The sequence below is a fragment of the Pelophylax lessonae genome (assembly GCF_965119305.1).
Source record: "Pelophylax lessonae genome assembly, chromosome: 2".
In the NCBI taxonomy this organism is placed as follows: domain Eukaryota; kingdom Metazoa; phylum Chordata; class Amphibia; order Anura; family Ranidae; genus Pelophylax; species Pelophylax lessonae.
The window spans coordinates 662,775,860-662,796,480 of record NC_138769.1 but is presented as its reverse complement, the minus strand read 5'-3'; the positions used below and the strand labels follow the sequence as shown (position 1 = coordinate 662,796,480).

The window sequence follows — 20,621 nt, the reverse complement described above, 5'->3', positions numbered from 1 at the left end:
ATGAACCAGAGAGATAGAGCCTTACAGCCTTCAGTGGCATTTATTAGGTAGACTTGATGAGTAAGAGGAGCGAGCATAACCAGTGGTGTACGGCTACCTAGATTATTATAGACCATCTTGTCTAGTCAGGCGCAATTCGAGACTCCATAGAAGAGAGTAATTGTCTTTTCTCATTATCTATCTTCTATTTTGGCATGATTATTTATTATTGTGTGCACTCAGTCATCAGTACACTATTGGCCAACCAATAAACCCACCCTTCCTTTTTGTACATGTATACAGTCCAGACAATGTTTTATAGGCATGAATAAAAGTTGTATTTTAAACACCTATGATGCATCCTTCGTTCAGTGTAGCTTCACATATGCATTCATGGAGGAAGGAGGTTCTGTGCTACAGCACACTGAGCTGTCACTGTCAGCTTTTGGTCAAGGCTTCTGATCGGAAGTCAGCAGGATGAGCTCCCAATCATGTGACCAACGTGAAAGCCAATCACAGTAGTCAAATGATAAGAAAGCAACACCGCTTTCTGGGCATTAAAGCCTCCTGGCTACGTTAAGAGATTAAGGCCCCCTTTTACACGGTTAGGACGGAATCTGGTTGCTCAGCGGGGGATCGATCTGCTGATCCTTGCTGGGCAGTTGGATGACAGGTCCTGTCCGCTCACTGTGCAGAGTGGAGATGGACAGAGTCCTGCTCTCCTCTATGGGGAAATCGAGTAAAAATGGACCGCTTGTCTGTTTTTATCTGATCATATCCAATCCGATCCGCCAGGCAGATGGAAAATAGGACCACCACCCATCAGGATTTTGCGGACAGGATCGGATGGAGGCAGGTCTCTGCTGAGATCCACTGCCCCATAGGGGTCAATGGAGCGTCCGATCAGGTCCACCTGAAAAACGGACAGGTGGACCTGATCAGACCGCCCGTGTGATAGGGGCCTAAGGGTCTAGTGGAGGCTGCAGCATTGGAATAGTGTAATGATATTCAGGTCAGAGAGCTGAGTACAATATAAATTCTATTGCAAAGAACGTATAACAAACATTTATTACAGACTGACAGGGTCGTTTTATTGCAATTAAATTAAAGTGGTACTAAATTATATCCTTTTTCTCCAAAACAATAAAACAACCAAACACATCCATTACTTAAAAGCTCTGTAAACTAATTTTCATGAAATTGTTTTGAAGCCCCAGTTCGCATTGGGGCGACTTGTCATGCGATTTGACAGGTCAAATTGCATGATAAGTCGTATCCTATTGCCAGCAATCGCACTGTTCAAATCGGTGCGATGCTGACTTTGCTGACTTTGCGGTGAAGATAGTACATGCACCCCTTTTGGCGATTTCAGGTGCGACTTGAATAGACATCCGTGCATAAAACCGCACAGATGTCTTCAAAGTCGCACCCAAAGTCGCACTGAGATGCGGCTTTGAAAATGTGTGATTTCAGATGAAGTAGCACAATTTCAAAGCCACAGTCAATGTGAACTGGGGCTTACTGTGTTTTGCTGCCTCCTTTTAACATCCTTCATGAGCTTCCAAACCTCTCCTTTACTTCCCACTTTTGTTTGATTGCAGTGAGCAGTACACCTTAGTTGTGGTCACATGCACTGCTCTATACACACTACAGATAACATAGTCCATTGTCCATCTCAGGAGTCAGCAAGAGAGGGTGCTATGTTACTTTTTGAATTATGAGTCCATGCTTGGGTAGAATTTTTTTTTTTTAATTTTAATTTAATCCAGAGTTTAGTATATATAACTAAAGGCAAAACTTATTGTAGTAAGATTTCCTGGGACGTCGTGTCATGTGCCACCCCCAAACTTATACCCACTCCCAGAATCCTTTGCGGCATAATCTGCCTCCTGGGGTAGTTACAAGCTGGGATGTGCCCCCTGATTGGGTTTCCTCCACCGCACTATGAGAAGCCTCTCACAGGAACCAGTGGGGAGACTCCCCCCTCAGCAGGCACACCCTAACTATCAAATCACAGCCCCATATCTTTACCTAGCACCTACCTGTAGGGTGCTACACTATTTTTTTCATTTTGGATAGAATGGAGAGGGATTAGAACACCTGTCAGTTTTTATTGCTGTCTGTGCCCCTGATAGATGTACCCTCTCTATTTCTCCTGTTTACCATTAATATTAAAAGGAATTAAAAGAAAATCCAATTTTTTGGGTTGTCCCCAGAAAAGTAATAGTGAGGAAATTTTCCTATGAGGACACTAGTGCTGGTGACCTGGGGTCCCAAAGGGATTCCTTTATTTGCAGGGGATTTCCTCTCACTTCCTGTTTGGCTTTGGGGCAGGAAATGAAGGAAAATCTCCGCAATGAGATGCAAATGATGATAAAAGAAATCTGACAGGGGTTATAACCTTCACTTCTTAGCCAAAAAAATGTAAAATAAGCTGCTGCAAACACTGATTGTGTTCCCACATTTTGCACAGTAAAAAGTGCTAAATAAAAATAATATGGGGTTTATTTACTAAAACGTGCACATGCAAAATCTGGTTCAGCTCTGCATAGAAAACCATCATCTTCCAGGTTTCATTGCCAAAGCCTAACTGAACAAGCTGAAGTTAGAAGCTGATTGGCTACCATGCACATCTGCACCAGATTCTGAGTGCTCTAGTTTTAGTAAATCTCCCCCTATGTGTTTGCGCTGCTGTAGCAATTAAATAACCCCCTAGAAACAAAGACTTAAATAAACACAAAATACCAACATAAAGTGACAACCATGAATAAGTGTGCAGTCCCATGGGAATAAGTGCAGTATATATGGCTAAAAAATAAAAAAAAGAGTCCAGCAATGGATAGATAATTCCTAAATTTAAGTCCAGAAACTCAAAATAAGGTAATGTGCATATGTTGAAGGCTCTTCACCCTCATAAATCAAGTGCTCCTCCACCAACTGAATTGCTCACTAACCTTTTTAGTGCACCCATAAACTAATACAGGTCAATCAAGCATGTTACAATCTCACTTCCTGACGAAGCCACATGGGTAGTTCTGTAACGTGTGGAGGCAGAGCCGTGTGACGCCACAATCAGACCGGATCGTGAGTCCTTATGTTAGAGCCTATACAGTCATTTGTACATGCTGGGTTTTTTCACTAATAAATGTGAGTAGTTTAATGAAGATTGGCAAGTGTCTTAATATCAAAGGAACATTCTATTCTATATGTGGCTGTTTATTTCTTTCCCTATACATGGAGTACCTTTTGGGAATGGAGCCATTTGAGGCTGTTACATCTAAATATAATCCAAGCTGATGACATAAGCCGGAGGATCGTTGCATCATTGATGTGATTGTAATATGCTTGATTGACCTGTACTAGTTTATGGGTCCACTAACAAGGTGAGCAATCAATTCAGCCGGTGGAGGATCAATTATGGAGCACATGATTTATGAGGCTGAAGAGACTTCAACACATGCATGCCACTTTCTTGAATTTTGGCCTTGTGTTTGGGAATTACTTTAAGAAACTTTCACTGAATCAGCTCAGCTCACTTCTGAATTCTTTATATTCACAAATGAATCAGGCTGATAGCCAAGGGGAACACACTGTAATGTTGAAGGCAGAAAAAAAAACATGAAACAACCAATTTCTAAAACATGAACTAACCTTCTGGACATTGATTTTGATTTAAGTAAAGCTGCTTGTGTTTGGCATTAGCGGCTGCTCTGCTCTTTGCATCTCGTCAAGTTCATAGGGGAGTGCTAGCTAAAGTACATTTCATTAAAACAAAAAGATACATTTATCTTCATTTTGTACTGAGAGTATTCTCAGAAGGGTAACAACCAAAATCTTATACAAACAGGCTAAAAGGAAAGTTATCCCACTTTCACCTTACTCTTCATTAAAGTGGTATTAAACCTAAAACCAAAGAAATTAAAAAAAAAATGCAGTTTACTAATTCCTACTGTAGCACTGCCCCCCCCCCCCCCCCCCCATAGGAACTGCTGAATATTCACTCTGTAGCAGTGGGGGTAGGAGAAGGAAATAGTGGGATGCTCCAAATTTAAATATTCACAGTGATTGAGGACTTCTATCTCCTCTGCTTCTCTATAGGTGTGAAACATCCATGCTGTTGATTCATCCTGCCACTTGGATGAATGTAACTTAAGGGCTCTTTCGGACAAACTCAGTTTTTCTCAGCGGGGGATCGATCTGCTGATCCTCCGCTGAGCAGGAGGATGACAGCTGTGTCTCTGTGCTGTGTGCGGAGACACAGCTGTCAGGTCCCCATGCATCTCTATGGGGGAATCGGATGGGAACCGTCCGTCGGTCCGTTCTCATCCGATCCGATCCGCTGGACGGATGGAAAATAGGGTTTCCATCCGTCCAGATTTGACGGATCGGAGGTCAGCGGACATGTCTCCGCTGACATCCGATGCCTCATAGAGATGCATGGGGTGACTGTTCAGACCCGCCAAAAAAACTGACAGGTGGATCTGGACGGTCCCCCTGTGTGAAAGGGGCCTAAGTCTTTTATTCCCAAAACAAATTGGTGAACACTAATTCTCTTCAGGATACTCTCCCTAGTATCCTTTCTCTCTTCCTCTGCTAACACCCGTCCCCTGACTGTCCTACTAGCAGAGGTGCCCTCCTCAGGTCAGGCCCCTTGACACGAGTCCCTGTACTCACAATACTGCAGCCCCAGGGTCTCCAGTGTCTCCTCTCCTTGCCCCAAAGCACCCAACCCCGCTTGTTGAGGGCGTGTGGCCTGGTATGGTATGGTCCGGGGGGGCTGCTCGCTCGTCCCCTCCCCTTTCCTGACCTGCCGGGCTGCATGCTCAGATAAGGGTCTGGTATGGGGTTTGGGGGGGGGGCCCATGCCATTTTTTTCGTGGGGCTCCCCTCAAAATCCATACCAGACCCGAAGGGCCTGGTTTGGAACCTGGGGGGACCCCCACACCGTTTTTTTTTCCTATTTTGGCTTGGAGTTCCCCCTCAAGATCCTCAGAGTGCAAGTCGCACCACAAGTCGGATCATTATAATCCGACTTATGATGCAACTTCCATTCAAATCAATAGGCTGAAAGCCGTATCAAAGACAGTGCCTAGGCAACCATTGATTTTGAATGGAGGCAGAAAAAAACGCTGCTAAAAGCCAACGTGGCCAAACGTGCAATAACGCCAATGCAAAAAGCTACTAAAAGCACATTTTTACAGCTGCTTTTTCCAGGCGTTAGAAGTGGCTCTGCAGCTCGTTTTTTCTGACGCCCTGTGTGCATGGGGCCTTAATGTTGAATTCTGTTCCTAGCACAAAGTTCATAAATGCTTTCATTAACTGTGGATTGTTTGTGATCACATATTAGTGTAGTATTACTCAGGTAAATAAAATATGCATAAAAATGGTGTGTTTTTTGTCTTCTTTTTTAGTTATTTAATAACACGGATGCTGGAAAGGCTTTTACCATTGAGCTATTGCTAACTCTTCAGCTGGTTCTATGTATATTTGCCTCCACCGATGATCGAAGGACAGATAATATGGGATCTCCAGCTCTGTCTATTGGTTTTTCTGTGGCTTTTGGACACCTACTTGGAGTAAGAATTAGATATGTTTCTTACTAGTTGTGAAAGCAATGGGATATTATGTATTTCTTTTGTTTTTATCATACAGTATATTGTCAAAAGTATTGGGACACCTGCCTTTACACGTGCATGAACTTTAATATCATCCCAGTCTTAGTTCGTAGGGTTCAATATTGAGTTGGCCCACCCTTTGCAACTATAACAGCTTCAACTCTTCTGGGAAGGCTGTCCACAAGGTTTAGGAGTGTGTCTATAGGAATGTTTGACAATTCTTCCAGAAGCGCATTTGTTAGGTCAGGAACTGATGTTGGACGACAAGGCCTGGCTCGCTCTAATTCATCCCAAAGATGTTCTATCCAGTTCAGGTCAGGACTCTGTGCAGGCCAGTCAGGTTCCTCCACCCCAAACTCACTCATCCATGTCCTTATGGACTCTGCTTTGTGCACTGGTCTGAACAATTTGGTGGAGGGGGGATTATGGTGTGGAGTTCTTTTTTTAGGGGTTGGGCTTGGCCCCTTTAGTTTCAGTGAAGGGATTACTTAAGGCGTCAGCCTAACAAGACATTTTGAACAATTTCATGCTCCCAACTTTGTGGGAACAGTTTGGGGATGACTCCTTCCTGTTCCAGCATGACTGCGCACCAGTGCACAAAGGGTGGAGGAACTTGACTGGGGGGAGCAGGGAGTCCAGTGCGTCCCTGTTCTCCATTTCAGGTGCAAATCAGGTCTGAATTTTTGCCTGAATTCGGACCTGAAACGAAGCAAAAGATGCACAGGACCCCTGTGCAATCCGCTTCACGGAGATGTGTGAACCGACTCAATTGAGGAGCAGGAACACTCTCCTGTCATGTGATTTGGATGCGGGGAAACCTGCATCCAATTTGCACTGGTGTGAACCCAGCCTCAAGCATATCTAAACCCAAAAACTAAAAAATATATTGCGGCTTATCAGTCCTTAGATGTGGTGGATGCATTAGTCCTTCTTTTTTCAGGCCTTTTTCCAATTGTTTTTACCTTTTTTTTTATCAAGCGAATAACACACTTCCTGTCCTACAGAGGCAATGCTCACGCACCGCACTGTATCTATGTAGGGGGCAGTATTATTACCCCAGGCTGCTCTCCTAATTTGAACTACAAACACCTCCCACTTTCCTCAAATCCATTACATAGAGACTAGGGTTAGTGGTTGGCAGAAGATAGCTGGAAAAGCTATTAAAGCGGAGTTCCACTCAAAAGTGGAACTTCTGCTTATCTGTCCCGCTGCGAGGTACGTCAGAACAGAAGATCGGCCCCCTCCTCCACCCTCCTCCTTCCTCTGCTTTTAGGCCAGTAAGACAGCGCAGTGCAGCTTCACTGCCGGGTTCCCTTACCGGCAATGGCGGCAGCAGCACCCGACAGCCAATGGAAACATCGGCTGCGGTGCCGACATCACTGGACTCCAGGACAGCTAAGTGTCATAATATTAAAAGTCAGCAGCTACAGTATATGTAGCTGCTGACTTTTAATTTTTGGAGAGGGGGCAGAACACCGCTTTAACATTTTTTTTTCTCTATTTAAGATCAGTACACAAGAAGTGAAAAGGACACTAACATTTTGGAAAGATCAACAGGTATTTTCAGTACTTGCAGAAAAGGTATTTAGTCTGGAAAAAATACCCCCCCAGGTGTTTGTAGTCTAAATGATTACAACAGCCCAGGGTAACGATTCTGCTTCTTCTTATGCCCCATACACACGTGCAGATTATCTGCAGACTTTTGTCTGCAGACTTACCTTTTCTATGTAGTGCAAGGGCCTGCCGGATTGCATACAAATTGAAAGTGTTTAGATTTGACCTCATATTATATGGTTTTGGTAAGTCTGCAGACAAAAGTCTGCAGATAATCTGCACGTGTGTATGGGGCATTAGATACAGTGCAATGCGTGGGCAACATTCTAGGACTGATAGTGTGTTAATCACTAAGTAGAACTAAAGGAATGAAAGTCTGGAAAATAAATCGAATGCAGCCACCACGTCTATGGACTGGTAAGCTGCAATATTTATTTATTTTTGTTTTGGGGTTTAAATATCCTGTTAAAGGGAATTTCTACTTACTAACAAAAACTTTGCAAGGACACTTATGCAGACAGTAGAGGGCGCTCCCCTGAAGAATTTTAGGAGTCTAGGGTGATCTAGAGCAGCTTTGAAATAATGACAGGAGGAAAGAATGTACATATGTATTGATATTTCATCCAAATAAAGGTTTCCCAGTATATTGCAGGTAGATAGGGTAAAATTAGAAATCATTTAAGTAAACCTGTGAAATTCAGGGGTGATTCCAGCATAGGATGAACAAAACATAATCAATGGTTACTGTGAATGAACACTGCACAGAAAAATGATCAGCAGATCCAGAGATGTTGGAGTTGATTTACAAAAGGCAAACAGACTGTTCCTATTGCAAGGGAATTTTCTATTAAAGAAGAACTGAAGGTTGGCTGTAGCAAATAGTGAGAAGGCAGGCTTTTATTGCAGAAGAGACATGCGCCGTCTGTTCTGCAATAAAATGCCCCTACCTGTCCGCTCCCTGTCTTCGGCACTGTAAACTGATCTGTGCATGTGCAGTTCACCTTACAGCGTCTGGGGTGGACTTTATGCGTCGGAATGACATTCTCCTACGCATGCGCTGTAAAGACGTCATCTTTCGCCAGCCAATGAAGTCAGCCAAAGACCAGCATACAGGAGGTGAAGCTCTGTTGACTTTCATCATCCAGTCATGTGCATGCAAAAATGCTGTTATTTTTTTATTTCCCTTACATATGATTGGGTATTCTTTGCAAAGTGAACTGTTACCAAATTCACTAAGCTAATGGAAAATTCCTTTGGTAATCGAAAATTTTACTATGAAAATAAAACTTTTCCCTACTCCTTCCTGTCTTCAGAGTTTCCCAGTGAAGGCACAACATATATTACCCACTTCAGCTCCGGAAGGTTTTACCCCCTAATGATCAGGCCATATTTTGTGATTTGCAACTGCATTACTTTAACTAAAGATTGCGCGGTTACTGTAATAATATTGGCAGGGAAGGGGTTAACCCTGTGGGTGATCAGTGGGTTAAATGTAAGCCTAGGGGAGTGATTCTAACTGTGGGGGGGGCGTGGCTTTTGAAATGACCATAGAGACATGCGATCCTATATAGAAGGATCACATGGGCTCTATGATCATTCCAGGGAGAATGGTCGGCTGTGCTTACAACAGCTGCCCATCCTTCTCTCTCAGCGGGGAGCAATCGCGGGTTTCAGGCAGTAGTCAGAGCGCCTGACCTGTGCATCGGCTTCACCGCTGCTGAGTGGGGGCGGGAGTGCGTAGCTGGCGTAATGATCTTGCCCCCTAGCTTCCCGCACGCGACCGACGTAGGTCTACGTCGGTTTGCGCAGGAGAGCCACCCTGCGACAGTAAAAAGGCGGCGGGTGGTCAGGAATTGGTTAACATACCAGCTTAGTCATAAAACTCAAGCTGGAAAATGTTATAAAACAAAGTTCCCCTTTAACAAAAAAGGTGACCCAACCACATAACAACAGGCCATGACATTTGGGATTGGAGGGATGGGAGCACCACAGAGATTCCTTCTGTGGCAAGTGAGCTCTTGGGGTCAGAACCCCCTTTATATAGCCCCCCCAAATTGTTCCAGAATTTTCCAGGAGGTCATGTGACCCCCCCTAGAGCATTCACCCCACCAATCAGGTACCTCTTCTAGAAGGCTCCTCACATATCCTTTCATGTGAGTGGGGGAGCCTTGAAACTTAAAACACCCCAAGTATCCCCTGAAGAGAAAGGGGGACCAGAAACCCCTGACCCCCTCACTCACTCAGGGGAGCCCTGAAACTTCCTAACTGTCACAGTCCCATAGGGAAGGGGAGTCTTAAAACAGGCGTTCCCTTTTTCCCTCATTTTTAAGTAGTGCTACCTCCACAGGAGCTGCTTGTAGGGTAGACGGATGACACTTCCTCCATGCTTTGGGAGCCAAGTGTGGGTCATATAGGGAGCCTACCCCGGGATGGGTTCTTCTGGCTATGCTGAGGGTTGCTAGGCATCTGAGACGGGTCACTGCCTTCCACAGGTACCTTTACTTGTGCCGTGTACACTTGAGCAATGAACTGCCTTCTAGTTAACGTACCCGTGTCAATGTACTGTACACCATGCTGTCTCTGTTGCATTTAGGAGGGATGCTGAGCCTATGCCCTCTGCCTCGGTCCAGCGTATCTCCGGTACTTCACTACCAGTAAAGGGATGGGGTTCCACTGAGCACCTAGCGTGGACTCCATATGTGCACTATGTTAACTCTTTCTCTTCACTACCTGTGCACAAGTCGGGAACCTCTTTGGCACCAATCTGCTCCCATTACTTTGGGAGATGGACCACCCAGAGAGAGAGTGCCAACAACAACTCTCTCACTGCAAGAGACTGTCCCACCTGTCACATGTACACGCTTCACGGGAGGCTGCTAATTAACGACTTGCCAACCAGTCGCCGCACTTATATGGCGGCAGGTCAACTCTGTCCTGTAAAACGACGTACCTTTAAGTCACTTGGAGAGACAGCAAGTGGGGGCACGCACGCGCCGAGTGGCCACAGGGGGTGCCAATCAGCGGATTCGGCAGACACGATGTCTGCCAGGCACCCGCGGTCGCTCCCCATGGAGACAGAATGACGGTCTGCCGATGTAAACAAGGTAGACCGCTGTTCTGTCAGTGATGAACACAGGGATCCTGTCTTCCTCCTATTTAGGAACACAGGCCTCTGTGTTCATCCAGCAAGCCCATCCCCCACACAGTTAGAAAGCACCCCCTAAGGACGCATTTAACCCTTTGATCGCCCCTGATGTTAACCCCTTCCCTGCCAGTGTCATTTGTACAGTAACAGTGCATATTTTTAATACCATGATAACCACTATCGTGAAAAATATTGTATTCTGGTAACTTTATATGGGTAATACCTGTAATAGTTGTAGCCAGTGTAGGGTTTTTTTTTTACAGTCCTTTATTTAACAGGTTTGTTGGACAGTTTTTCTTGATCAACAGCTGCAGCCAATGGACTTCAGAGGAGTCCCTGCTGTCAGAATACAATGGCATAGTGGGGAGGATTCCTCCATCCACCTTACTTGCGTGGATGTGGGAATCCATTTGGTTTCTTTTTTGATTAACCCGCTGGCTGGTCGAAAAAAAAAAAAAAGTCATCTATGACCAGTACTACTCCCCAGGACTGCCTGATTATCACAAGCAGCACCCGTTCTTCCATGAGCTCATTTTCTCTGTTATCATTCTACCATTGCAGATACAATATATGATGTCTATTGGTAGAAGCAGGAATCCTCCTTTCTACTTCTGTAAGAAATCTTCCAAGAACGTACTTTTACTCAGCTGCCAGGATGCTTTGATAGCGTACAACTATGAAATACATCTCTTAATAATGATGAAAAAAGACCATTCAGTTTATGGCAGTGGGTATATTATTGCTTATACTTTAGCTATACACATAGATAAGCACACACTTTAGCATATTATATATTCACAAAACATAATTTATAGCTACACCAACAATAACAATCACACTAAGCAATAACCTTCACAGATACAATTAGGTTTCATTTACGAGTCAAGGAGAATCTTTTTAAAGACAGTAGTACTGAGAAAATAAAGATGTAAAGAAATCTTCTTATTGTCCATCGCAACCAATCAGCTTCTCCCTCACTGCTCTGTATTCATATACAAACTATTAAAGCCTAACTTCATCCAAAATTCCGTTCTCAGTTTTGGAAAGAGCAAGGAAACAACATCTGCCATATGTGTATTTCTGACTGTGGACCCACCGGGCACATTTTCCTTCCCTTCCTGTCCCTGTGACACCAGTACAGAAATTGAGAGGAGTAGTTGCCGCCAGGAAAGGAATGTACAGACAGCAGCAAAAAAAAAAAAAAGTCAGAAGTTCAAACTTTTCATGCTATTAAAAATGCACTTTTGTTTTTGTGTGTGTTCCTTTTCGGGAAGACCCCAGTGTCCATCACTTCCTGTGGGGAAATCTCTCAGAAAGATACATAAAGATGGCCTAGGCTATAAGAAGATTTCCAAGACCCTGAAACTGAGCTGCAGCACGATGGCCAAGACCATACAGCGGTTTAACAGGACAGGTTCCAATCAGAACAGGCCTCGCCGTGGTCGAACAAAGAAGTTTTGCACATTCTCAGCATTATATTTAGAGGTTGTCTTTGGAAAATAGACGTATGGGTGCTGCCAGTATTTCTGCAGAAGTTGAAGGGGCAGAGGATCAGCCTGTCAGTGCTCAGACCATACGCCGCACACTGCATCAAGTTGGTCTGCATTGCTGTCGTCCCAGAAGGAAGCCTTTTCTAAAGATGATGCACAAGAAAGCCTGCAAACAGTTTTCTGAAGACAAGCAGACTAAGGACATGAATTACTGGAACCATGTCCTGTGGTTTAATGAGACCAAAATAAACTTGGTCCAAATGGTCTCAAGCGTGTGTGGTGGCAACCAGGTGAGGAGTACAAAGACAAGTGTGTCTTGCCTACAGTCAAGCATGGTGGTGGGAGTGTCATGATCTGGGGCTGCATGAGTGCTGCTGGCATTGGGGAGCTACAGTTCATTGAGGGAACCATGAATGCCAACATGTACTGTGACATACTGAATCAGAGCATGATCCCCTCCCTTCGGAGACTGGGCCGAAGGGCAGTTTTCCAACATAATAATGACCCCAAACACACCTCCAAGATGACCACTGCCTTGCTAAAGAAGCTGAGGGTGAAGATAATGGACTGGCCAGGCATCTCTCCAGACCTAAACCCTATTGAGCATCTGTGGGAAATCCTTAAACGGAAGGTGGAGGAGCGCAAGGTCTCTAACATCCACCAGCTCCATAATGTCATCATGGACGAGCGGAAGAGGACTCCAGGGGCAACTTGTGAAGCTATGGTGAACTCCATGCCCAAGAGGGTCAAGTCAGTGCTGGAAAATAATGGCGACCACACAAAATATTGACACTTTGGGCCCAATTTGGACATTTTGACTTAGGGGTATACTCACTTTTGTTGCCATACATCACTTCCATATATGAAACAAATCAAAAGTCGATAAATCCAAAAACAAGCGTGCTCCCAGTGAAGGCTGTGGTTATTATACCATCCAGAAGTGCTCCTAGTGTTCTCAAGCCAAATAAATACACAGTGTATAAAGTGTCAAAACCATCAAACGAAAACTATCACAAGTGATACACTGGAACTGTACTAATCATAATTTGCTACAACCAAATAGAAGTGTGAATAATAATGTGCATATCATAAATAAGTCCACCCTGAAACAACCCCCCGTCTTCCAAGGCAATAGGCTCAAATCACTAAAAGCATATTGCATGAGGTATTTTGGTCACGTGACACATTTTCCCAAAAAATCCCACGTGATACTAAAAATGTCAATTTACTATTACTTTCCCAGTATTTACTTCAAAAAGCAAGGACTGCTTAGTAAAAAAAACACATAAAAAATTCACTAAAGGAAATAAATAAATGCGTTAAAAAAGTAGTGGTCCAGGCATGCAAAATTTAGGTAATGTGTGAAATTTCCGCTAGTTGTTAAGCAGCTGCCACTCACCAGCGTCCTTAACAACCACTGAATAGTTGGTTGTTAAGGAGCCAGCATCATTAATAACCAGTGAATACCTGGTTGTCAAGGAGTCCGCACTCGCCAGCATCCTATAGCTGTACATAGCTGGTTGTTAAAGCGTAACTCCACACTTGTTAAAAAAAAAAAAATTTGCTTCTGGGTGGTCTATGTACATTCTAAGGATTTTAACAAACCTTGCTGCAGATTCCTACCTTTTGTTATTATGAAGAAATCGCTGGTTGTTCCCTTGTGCTGAGTAAGTCTAATGGGAGTGGTTTCATAATTATCAATCAGCTGTTCACCTGCAGGGCACTAATGAGGAAAGCTGCAGGGTCTGCATCCCTTTAGACGTGTTCCTTTTGGGAGTAGCTCACCAAAAATGACATTTGTGTTGCAGGGGATGCCTGAAATCTGACTTGTATCTTAGTGCAGACTTCTGGAAAAATCAGTGAGCCAATCACACAAGCAGGACATTATGTTTCTGGGGTGTGGTCAGTATACATTCTGTGTACAGAAAACCTCCAGGTAGCCATATTGCATTGAATTTTCAGAAAAGTACAACAGCTGCAGATTAAAAAGGAAAGGTCATTTTTAATAACATATAATTACAATATGTCTTGTCGCAATTGTGTACACTATATCATTTTTTCATTATTTGCCTTTTTTCCCCCCACAAATGTGTAGTTACCCATAAACCTCCCTGGCGGTATTCCCGAGTGTGGCTTGGGGTTAAATTTCAGTGCCATTAGCGGTAACCCCGAGCCACACTTGGGGTACTGCCAGGGAGGATCGCTGGATCCTGAAAGAGAGGGTACTCACCTTGTCCCCCTGATCCAGCGATGTATCCCGGCAGTGTACGGCGGCCAGATCTTCCGCCTGATGCTCTGTGACCCGGCTTCCGTCTCCTGCGACGTGATGCTCGCAGGGGGGTGGAACCGGCGGCAAATTCAAAAAGTTAAAAACACAAACACACTGATATATTGGAATACATTACTAAAATAAAATAAATTGACCATAGCTTGCCCCCCAGTGCTTTCTCCAGTGCCCTTCCTGCGTTTTTCCTGTACTTTGTGTCTGGAAACTGCAGAGCGACCATGGCATTAAAAAAGCGCGCCGCCACCTCAAAAGCGGTATATGACCTGCTGGAAAATAGCGACATCGATACAGAATCACTTGCAGAATGGAGTGATAGCGATTCGTGGGGAAGTTCGTCATCGGACGCAGAAAGCGATTTTAGCGATGATCCTGCAACTGTGCCCAGCGATGTGTGGACTTGGTGCTCGATTTACTGCGGTACGGAGCACGTAGCACCCCCAAGGTTCCCGTTTACTGGAGCACCTGGTATCAAAGTGGATGTTGAGGATGACAACTCCTTGGCATACCTCCAACTCTTTTTGACCGATGAGGTTATTGAAAAGATTGTTATGGAAATGAATCGTACCAGGAGCAACAAGCTGCAGCACATCGGCGGTTTTCAAGGAGCAGAATGTGGGAAGCAGTGACCAAAGTGGACATCTGGAAGTTTCTGGGCCTAATTATTCTGCAGGGAGTGGTGGGGAAACCCCTGAAGAAGTGGTATTGGACCACCAACAAATCCTGGCCACTCCTTTTTTTGGCACGGTCATGTCGGAATACAAATTTTCGCTCATTATGAAATATTTGCACTTTGCAAATAATGATGGATTTGACGAGACTTCTCATCCAGCTCCAAGATTTGGGACGTTTATCAAATTATTCCAGCAAACTTTCCAGCAGTCCTATGTGCCAGATAGAGACATTTGTATCGACTAAAGTCTAATGGCCTATAAAGGAAGACTCAGCTGGATACAGTATATTGCGTCAAAACAGAGCACGCTTTAGCATAAAGTCATTCATGCTATGTGAATCCAGCTCTGGTTACATATGGAATTCGGTCCTATACACCGGGAAAGGAACCAAATTCAATGAAAGATTCAGCAGTTATGGAACGGCAACCGCTTTGATTCTTAAGTTGATTGAGCCATTGCTGAATCAGGGGTACTGTGTAACAGACAATCTTTACACGTCTCCAGAACTCTATGAGTTCCTTCTTCAAAACAAGACGGATGCGTATGGGACCGTTAGAGCTGACCGGCGTGACATGCCGCCAACCTTTGCCAACAAAAAGCTCAAGGCAGGAGAAATAGTTGCCTGGCAGAAAGGCAAAATGATGGCACTGAGATGGCGCGACAAAAAAGATGTGTGCCTAATGAGTACCATCCACAACACCTCTACTGTCATGGTACACACAAAAGGTGGAAAAGATGTAATGAAACCACAACTGGTGATGGATTACAACAACACCATGGGAGGTGTGGACATAGCTGACCAGGCCATGACTTTTTATCTGGCAATGCGGAAACAACAAAAAAAATATTACAAAAAAATCTTCAGGCATCTCCTTGAACAGTGTTTGTGGAACACATTTATTCTACTAAAAAAAACAAAAGAGTGACAGGCCTGTGGTTCATGTGGACTTTGTTTGTAAAGTTGCTGAACTGATATTTCTCAGGCACCAAACACCAACAGCTGTAAGTAGATCCGGACGCCGTGCTGCTGGTGTTGTGAACCCCGAACGACTGACTGGTCATCCCTTTATGGACCACATTCCACCAACAGAAAAGAAGCCTGCACCCACAAGGATGTGTGTGGTTTGCTGTTCCAAACGTGACGACACTGGAAGGAAAATCCGAAAAGAAACGCGGTACTACTGTCCTGATTGGACTTTGTGCTGTACCCTGTTTTAAAATTTTCCATACCTGGGACATTAACTGAAGCAATATGACTACTAGTATTGCATCCTGGTTTGGCCAAAAAAAAAAGGCCGGGGTTTTTGATTACGTTATTTACTATAATTTATTGAATAAAAAGTATTATTATATGATTATTTGTTATTATTTATAGTTATTTATTATATTATAATTTATGATTTTGTGTTTCAAACTTTATCATACCCGAGATGTTATAAAGAAGAGCGCACAGTAAAAAAAAATCATATGTAACTAGTTGGTTTGGGCTGCTCATCCTTAAGAATTACATTCAAAATAAGCACCTAAAATCGGAAATAATCATACCGCCAGGGAGGTTAAGGAGCTTGCACCTGCTGCATCCATAACAACCATGCTTCATCTGCTGTCAACAGGATTCCAGTGAATAGCTGGTTGTTAAGGAGACGGCACCTGCTGCGTCCTTAACAACCGCAGCTTATCTGCTGTCAGTGGGATTTAATGAATAACTGGTTGTTAAAGAGGAAGCAAAGCTTCCTCTGTAACTTGTACCTATAGGCAAGCCTATGATAAGGCTTACCTAAAGGGACTATAAATATCTCCTAAACATGTACCGTTTAGGAGGTATTTACTTTGCATGCAGCCAGTGACATCACTGGGGCATACGCTCTGAATAACGGCCGCCCATTCCTTCAGAGCCCTGTGCTGTAAACGGCGGCTCCCGTGCGCATTCGTTCTAAGGTAAGTATTTCATAATGAGCTAGTATGCGATGCATACTAGCTCATTATGCCTTTGTCTGTCAGGGTTTTATTTAAAATGTTTTTTTTTTGACATTTACAACCTCTTTAAGGAGCTGCCACTTACTGCGTCCCCAATAACCATGACTAATCTGCTGTCAGAGGGATTCCCTGCTGACAGCAAAATGTCAGCAATTTTTTTTACATTTTTCTTTTAGCAAATTAGGTCATTTGGATCCTTGTTCTCTGTCTGCCCCAGTCCCCTATAATGTTACAAGTGACTGCAAGTTACTTACCATATATTTTCTTACATATATTTTCTTACATGACAGAAGCAATGACAGGTCTTGATTGCAGGTAAGAACAGGTAAGGGTCACGTTGTTGTGAGAGCACAGTCATTTTGAAAAGCAGGTTCTGGGCAGGCTTTCTAGTCGTAGATAAGGCTCAGGTCAGTATCTACAGGTAGGTTTACCTGGGCAGCTTTCTAGTCCCTAGGATCTTGAATAATATGTTTATAATATGAAATTAGATGATAATGTCTCTTTCTTGTAATAAACTGTCTTCTGTTTTAGATCCATTACACCGGCTGCTCCATGAATCCAGCAAGATCTTTTGCACCTGCAGTTATAACAGGAAACTTTACTGCCCACTGGGTGAGAAAAATTCCTCCCCTCCGTCATTTTATTGTGCCATGGGTCTAATTACATTCCATGTTATGATGTAGAACATGTGGATACGGCTTGGATGTTTTTTTACTTATAGTCATTGCTAGGTAGTAATTGTGCTCTTACACATACCATATTGGGACAGTTATAAAACAAAATCACTGTAACATTTTATAATATTGACTTATTAAAGTGGAGGTGTAGATATTGGCCTGGACCAATGTAATTATGTGTGTGCCATACTTGTGGAATCCCCATGGAAGCTGGAAATCTCTGTAGTAGCCACAGCTACTACAGTGATCACCATTAGCTTCCGGGTTCTGTGTTGAGCGGCTGGTAGACTGGGCCTCCGCTGGGGTACCCGGGGCAACTATGTAAAGTCTGCCATACTTAAAATTTTACTTTAAATTGTTTCTATACCAGCATGAAAAAAATGAGGATTATTAGGTCTACATAGTGCACAGGTAATAAGGTTGAAAAAAGACACAAGTCCATCTAGTTCAACCAAAAAACAAAACAAAAAAGACAACCGTACAATACTATACCAGCAGTTGATCCAGAGGAAGGCGAAAACCCCCAGCAAAGCATGATCCAATTTGCTACAGCAGAGGAAAAAATTCCTTCCTGATCCCCCGAGAGGCAGTCGGATATTCCCTGGATCAACTTTACCTACAAATGTTAGTACCAAGTTACAGTTGTGCTCATAAGTTTACATACCCTGGCAGAATTTATGATTTCTTGGCCATTTTTCTGAGAATATGAATGATAACACAAAAACTTTTCTTTCACTCTTGGTTAGTGTTTGGCTGAAGGCATTTATTATTAATCAACTGTGTTTACTCTTTTTAAATCATAATGACAACAGAAACTACCCAAATGACCTTGATCAAAAAGTTTACATACCCCAGTTCTTAATACCGTGTATTGCCCCCTTTAACGTCAATGACAGCTTGAAGTCCTTTGTGGTATTTGTGGATGAGGCTCTTTATCTGTTCAGATGGTAAAGCTGCCCATTCTTTCATTCATGCAAATTTTCTTCCAGTATTTTTTGATAACATACTGCATTCATCTTGCCATCAATTCTGACCAAATGTCCTGTGCCGTTTGAAGCTCACACATCCCCAAAACATCAACAATCCACCTCCGTGTTTCACAGTAGGAATGGTGTACCTTTCATCATAGGCCTTGTTGACTCCTCTCCAAATGTAGCGTTTATGGTTGTGGCTCAATTTTGGTCTCATTTTGGCGTATTGTGAGGCCCCGTTCACACTGGGGCAACGCTACTTCGCCAGGCGACCTCGGAGCGGCCGGCACGGACTTCATAACATTGAAGTCTATGCAGGTCACTCCGGGTCGCCCCAAAGAAGCTCCGGACCCTTTTTCTAAGTCGGAGCGACTTGTGTCGCTCCTATTAGAACGGGTCCATAGCTTCTGTATGGCAGGCGACCTACGGCGACCTGTCAGGTGACCAGGTCGCCTGACAGGTCGCCCCAGTGTGAACGGGGGCTAAGCGGGATACTTTGTAGCATTTGCGTAGTACTGGCTTTCTTCTGGCGACTCGACCATGCCGCCCATCTTTCTTCAAGTGCCTCCTTATTGTGCATCTTGAAACAGTCACACCACATGTTTTCAGAGAGTCCTGTATTTCACCTGATGTTATTTGTGGGTTTTTCTTTGCATCCTGAACAATTTTCCTGGCAGTTGTGGCTGAAATCTTAGTTGGTCTTCCTGACCGTGGTTTGGTTTCAACAGAACCCCTCATTTTCCACTTCTTGATTAGAGTTTGAATACTGCTGATTGGCATTCTCAATTCCTTGGATATCTTTTTATATCCCTTTCCTGTTTTATACAGTTCAACTACCTTTTCCCGCAGATCCTTTGACAATTCTTTTGCTTTCCCCATGACTCAGAATCCAGAAGTGTCAGTGCAGCACTGGATGAAAGATGCAAGGGTCTGTCAGGAGTCCAGAAACTCATTGACCTTTTATACACACACACACACGCACACGCACACACACACTAATTACAAGCAAAAAGATCACAGGTGAGGATGGATACCTTTAATAGCCATTCAAACCCCTTTGTGTCAACTTGTGTGCATGTTATCAGGCCAAAATCACCAGGGTATGTAAACTTTTGATCAGGGTCATTTGGGTAGTTTCTGTTGTCATTATGATTTAAAACGAGTAAACACAGGTGATTAATAATAAATGGCTTCAGCCAAACACTAACCATGAATGAAATAAAAGTTTTTGTGTTATCATTCATATTCTCAGAAAAATGGCCAAGAAATCATAAATTCTGCCAGGGTATGTAAACTTATGAGCACAACTGTATATTACATTTATTTAGTAAATAATCATGGTCTAAATGTATCAGTTAAAGTGCCTGTGATATGTCTGTAGACAAACCAAGGCAATGCACAGTAATGACATTTTCCAGGTCAGCTATCTATATACAGTATATCCCATGGTACCTCTACTATACAGCAGATAACATTTACTATAATGTACTATGATAAAATAAAGGAGCAGACATTGCTCTCACACCAGATGTACAGGTAAATAAAGTCTGGTAAATACAGCAGTCACATATTAAACATGTTGGTATTTTTTTGTGTGTGTATATATACACTGCTCAAAAAATTTAAGGAACACTTTAAAAACACATCAGATCTCAATGGGGAAAAATATCATGCTGGATATATATACTGATATGGACTGGGTAATGTGTTAGGAAGGAAAGGATGCCACATCATTTGATGGAAATTAAAATTATCAACGTACAGAGGGCTGAATTCGAATACACCCTAAAAAATCAAAGTGAAAAAATGATGCAGCAGGCTAGTCCATTTTGAAATTTCATTGCAGAAACTCAAATCGGAACTCAGTAGTTTGTATGGCCCCCACGTGCTTGTATGCATGCCTGACAACATCGGGGCATGCTCCCAATGAGACGACGGATGGGGAGGGCTGGCAGCCTTAGGCCTGGGGGGTAAGTCCAGTGAAGTGGCCCATTAACCACTTTACCACCGGAGGATTTTGCTGTCTTCCGTCCAGGCCACTTTTTGCGATTCGGCACTGTGCGACTTTAACTGACAATTGCGCGATCGTGCGACGCCGTACCCAAACGAAATTTACGTCCTTTTTTTCCCACAAACAGAGCTTTCTTTTGGTGGTATTTGATCACCTGTGCGATTTTTACTTTTTGCGCTATAAACAAAAAAAGAGCGTTTATTTTGAAAAAATAACAATATTTTTCACATTTTTTATATGAAAT

The 20,621-nt window shown here is 43.4% G+C and overlaps 1 protein-coding gene across 2 annotated transcripts in view; it reads left to right on the top strand.

The window, feature by feature from the left end:
• Nucleotides 1-20,621, top strand: part of LOC309546388 (aquaporin-2-like) — a 56,605-nt gene that overhangs the window by 19,076 nt on the left and 16,908 nt on the right. The window contains exons 2-3 of one of the 2 annotated variants that reach the window (XM_082246045.1): nt 5,391-5,555; nt 17,250-17,330. In XM_082246045.1, the coding sequence (XP_082102171.1) occupies nt 5,391-5,555; nt 17,250-17,330 (246 nt within the window). The remainder of the gene's footprint in view (nt 1-5,390; nt 5,556-17,249; nt 17,331-20,621) is intronic. The other variant, XM_082246046.1, reaches the window with a different exon arrangement.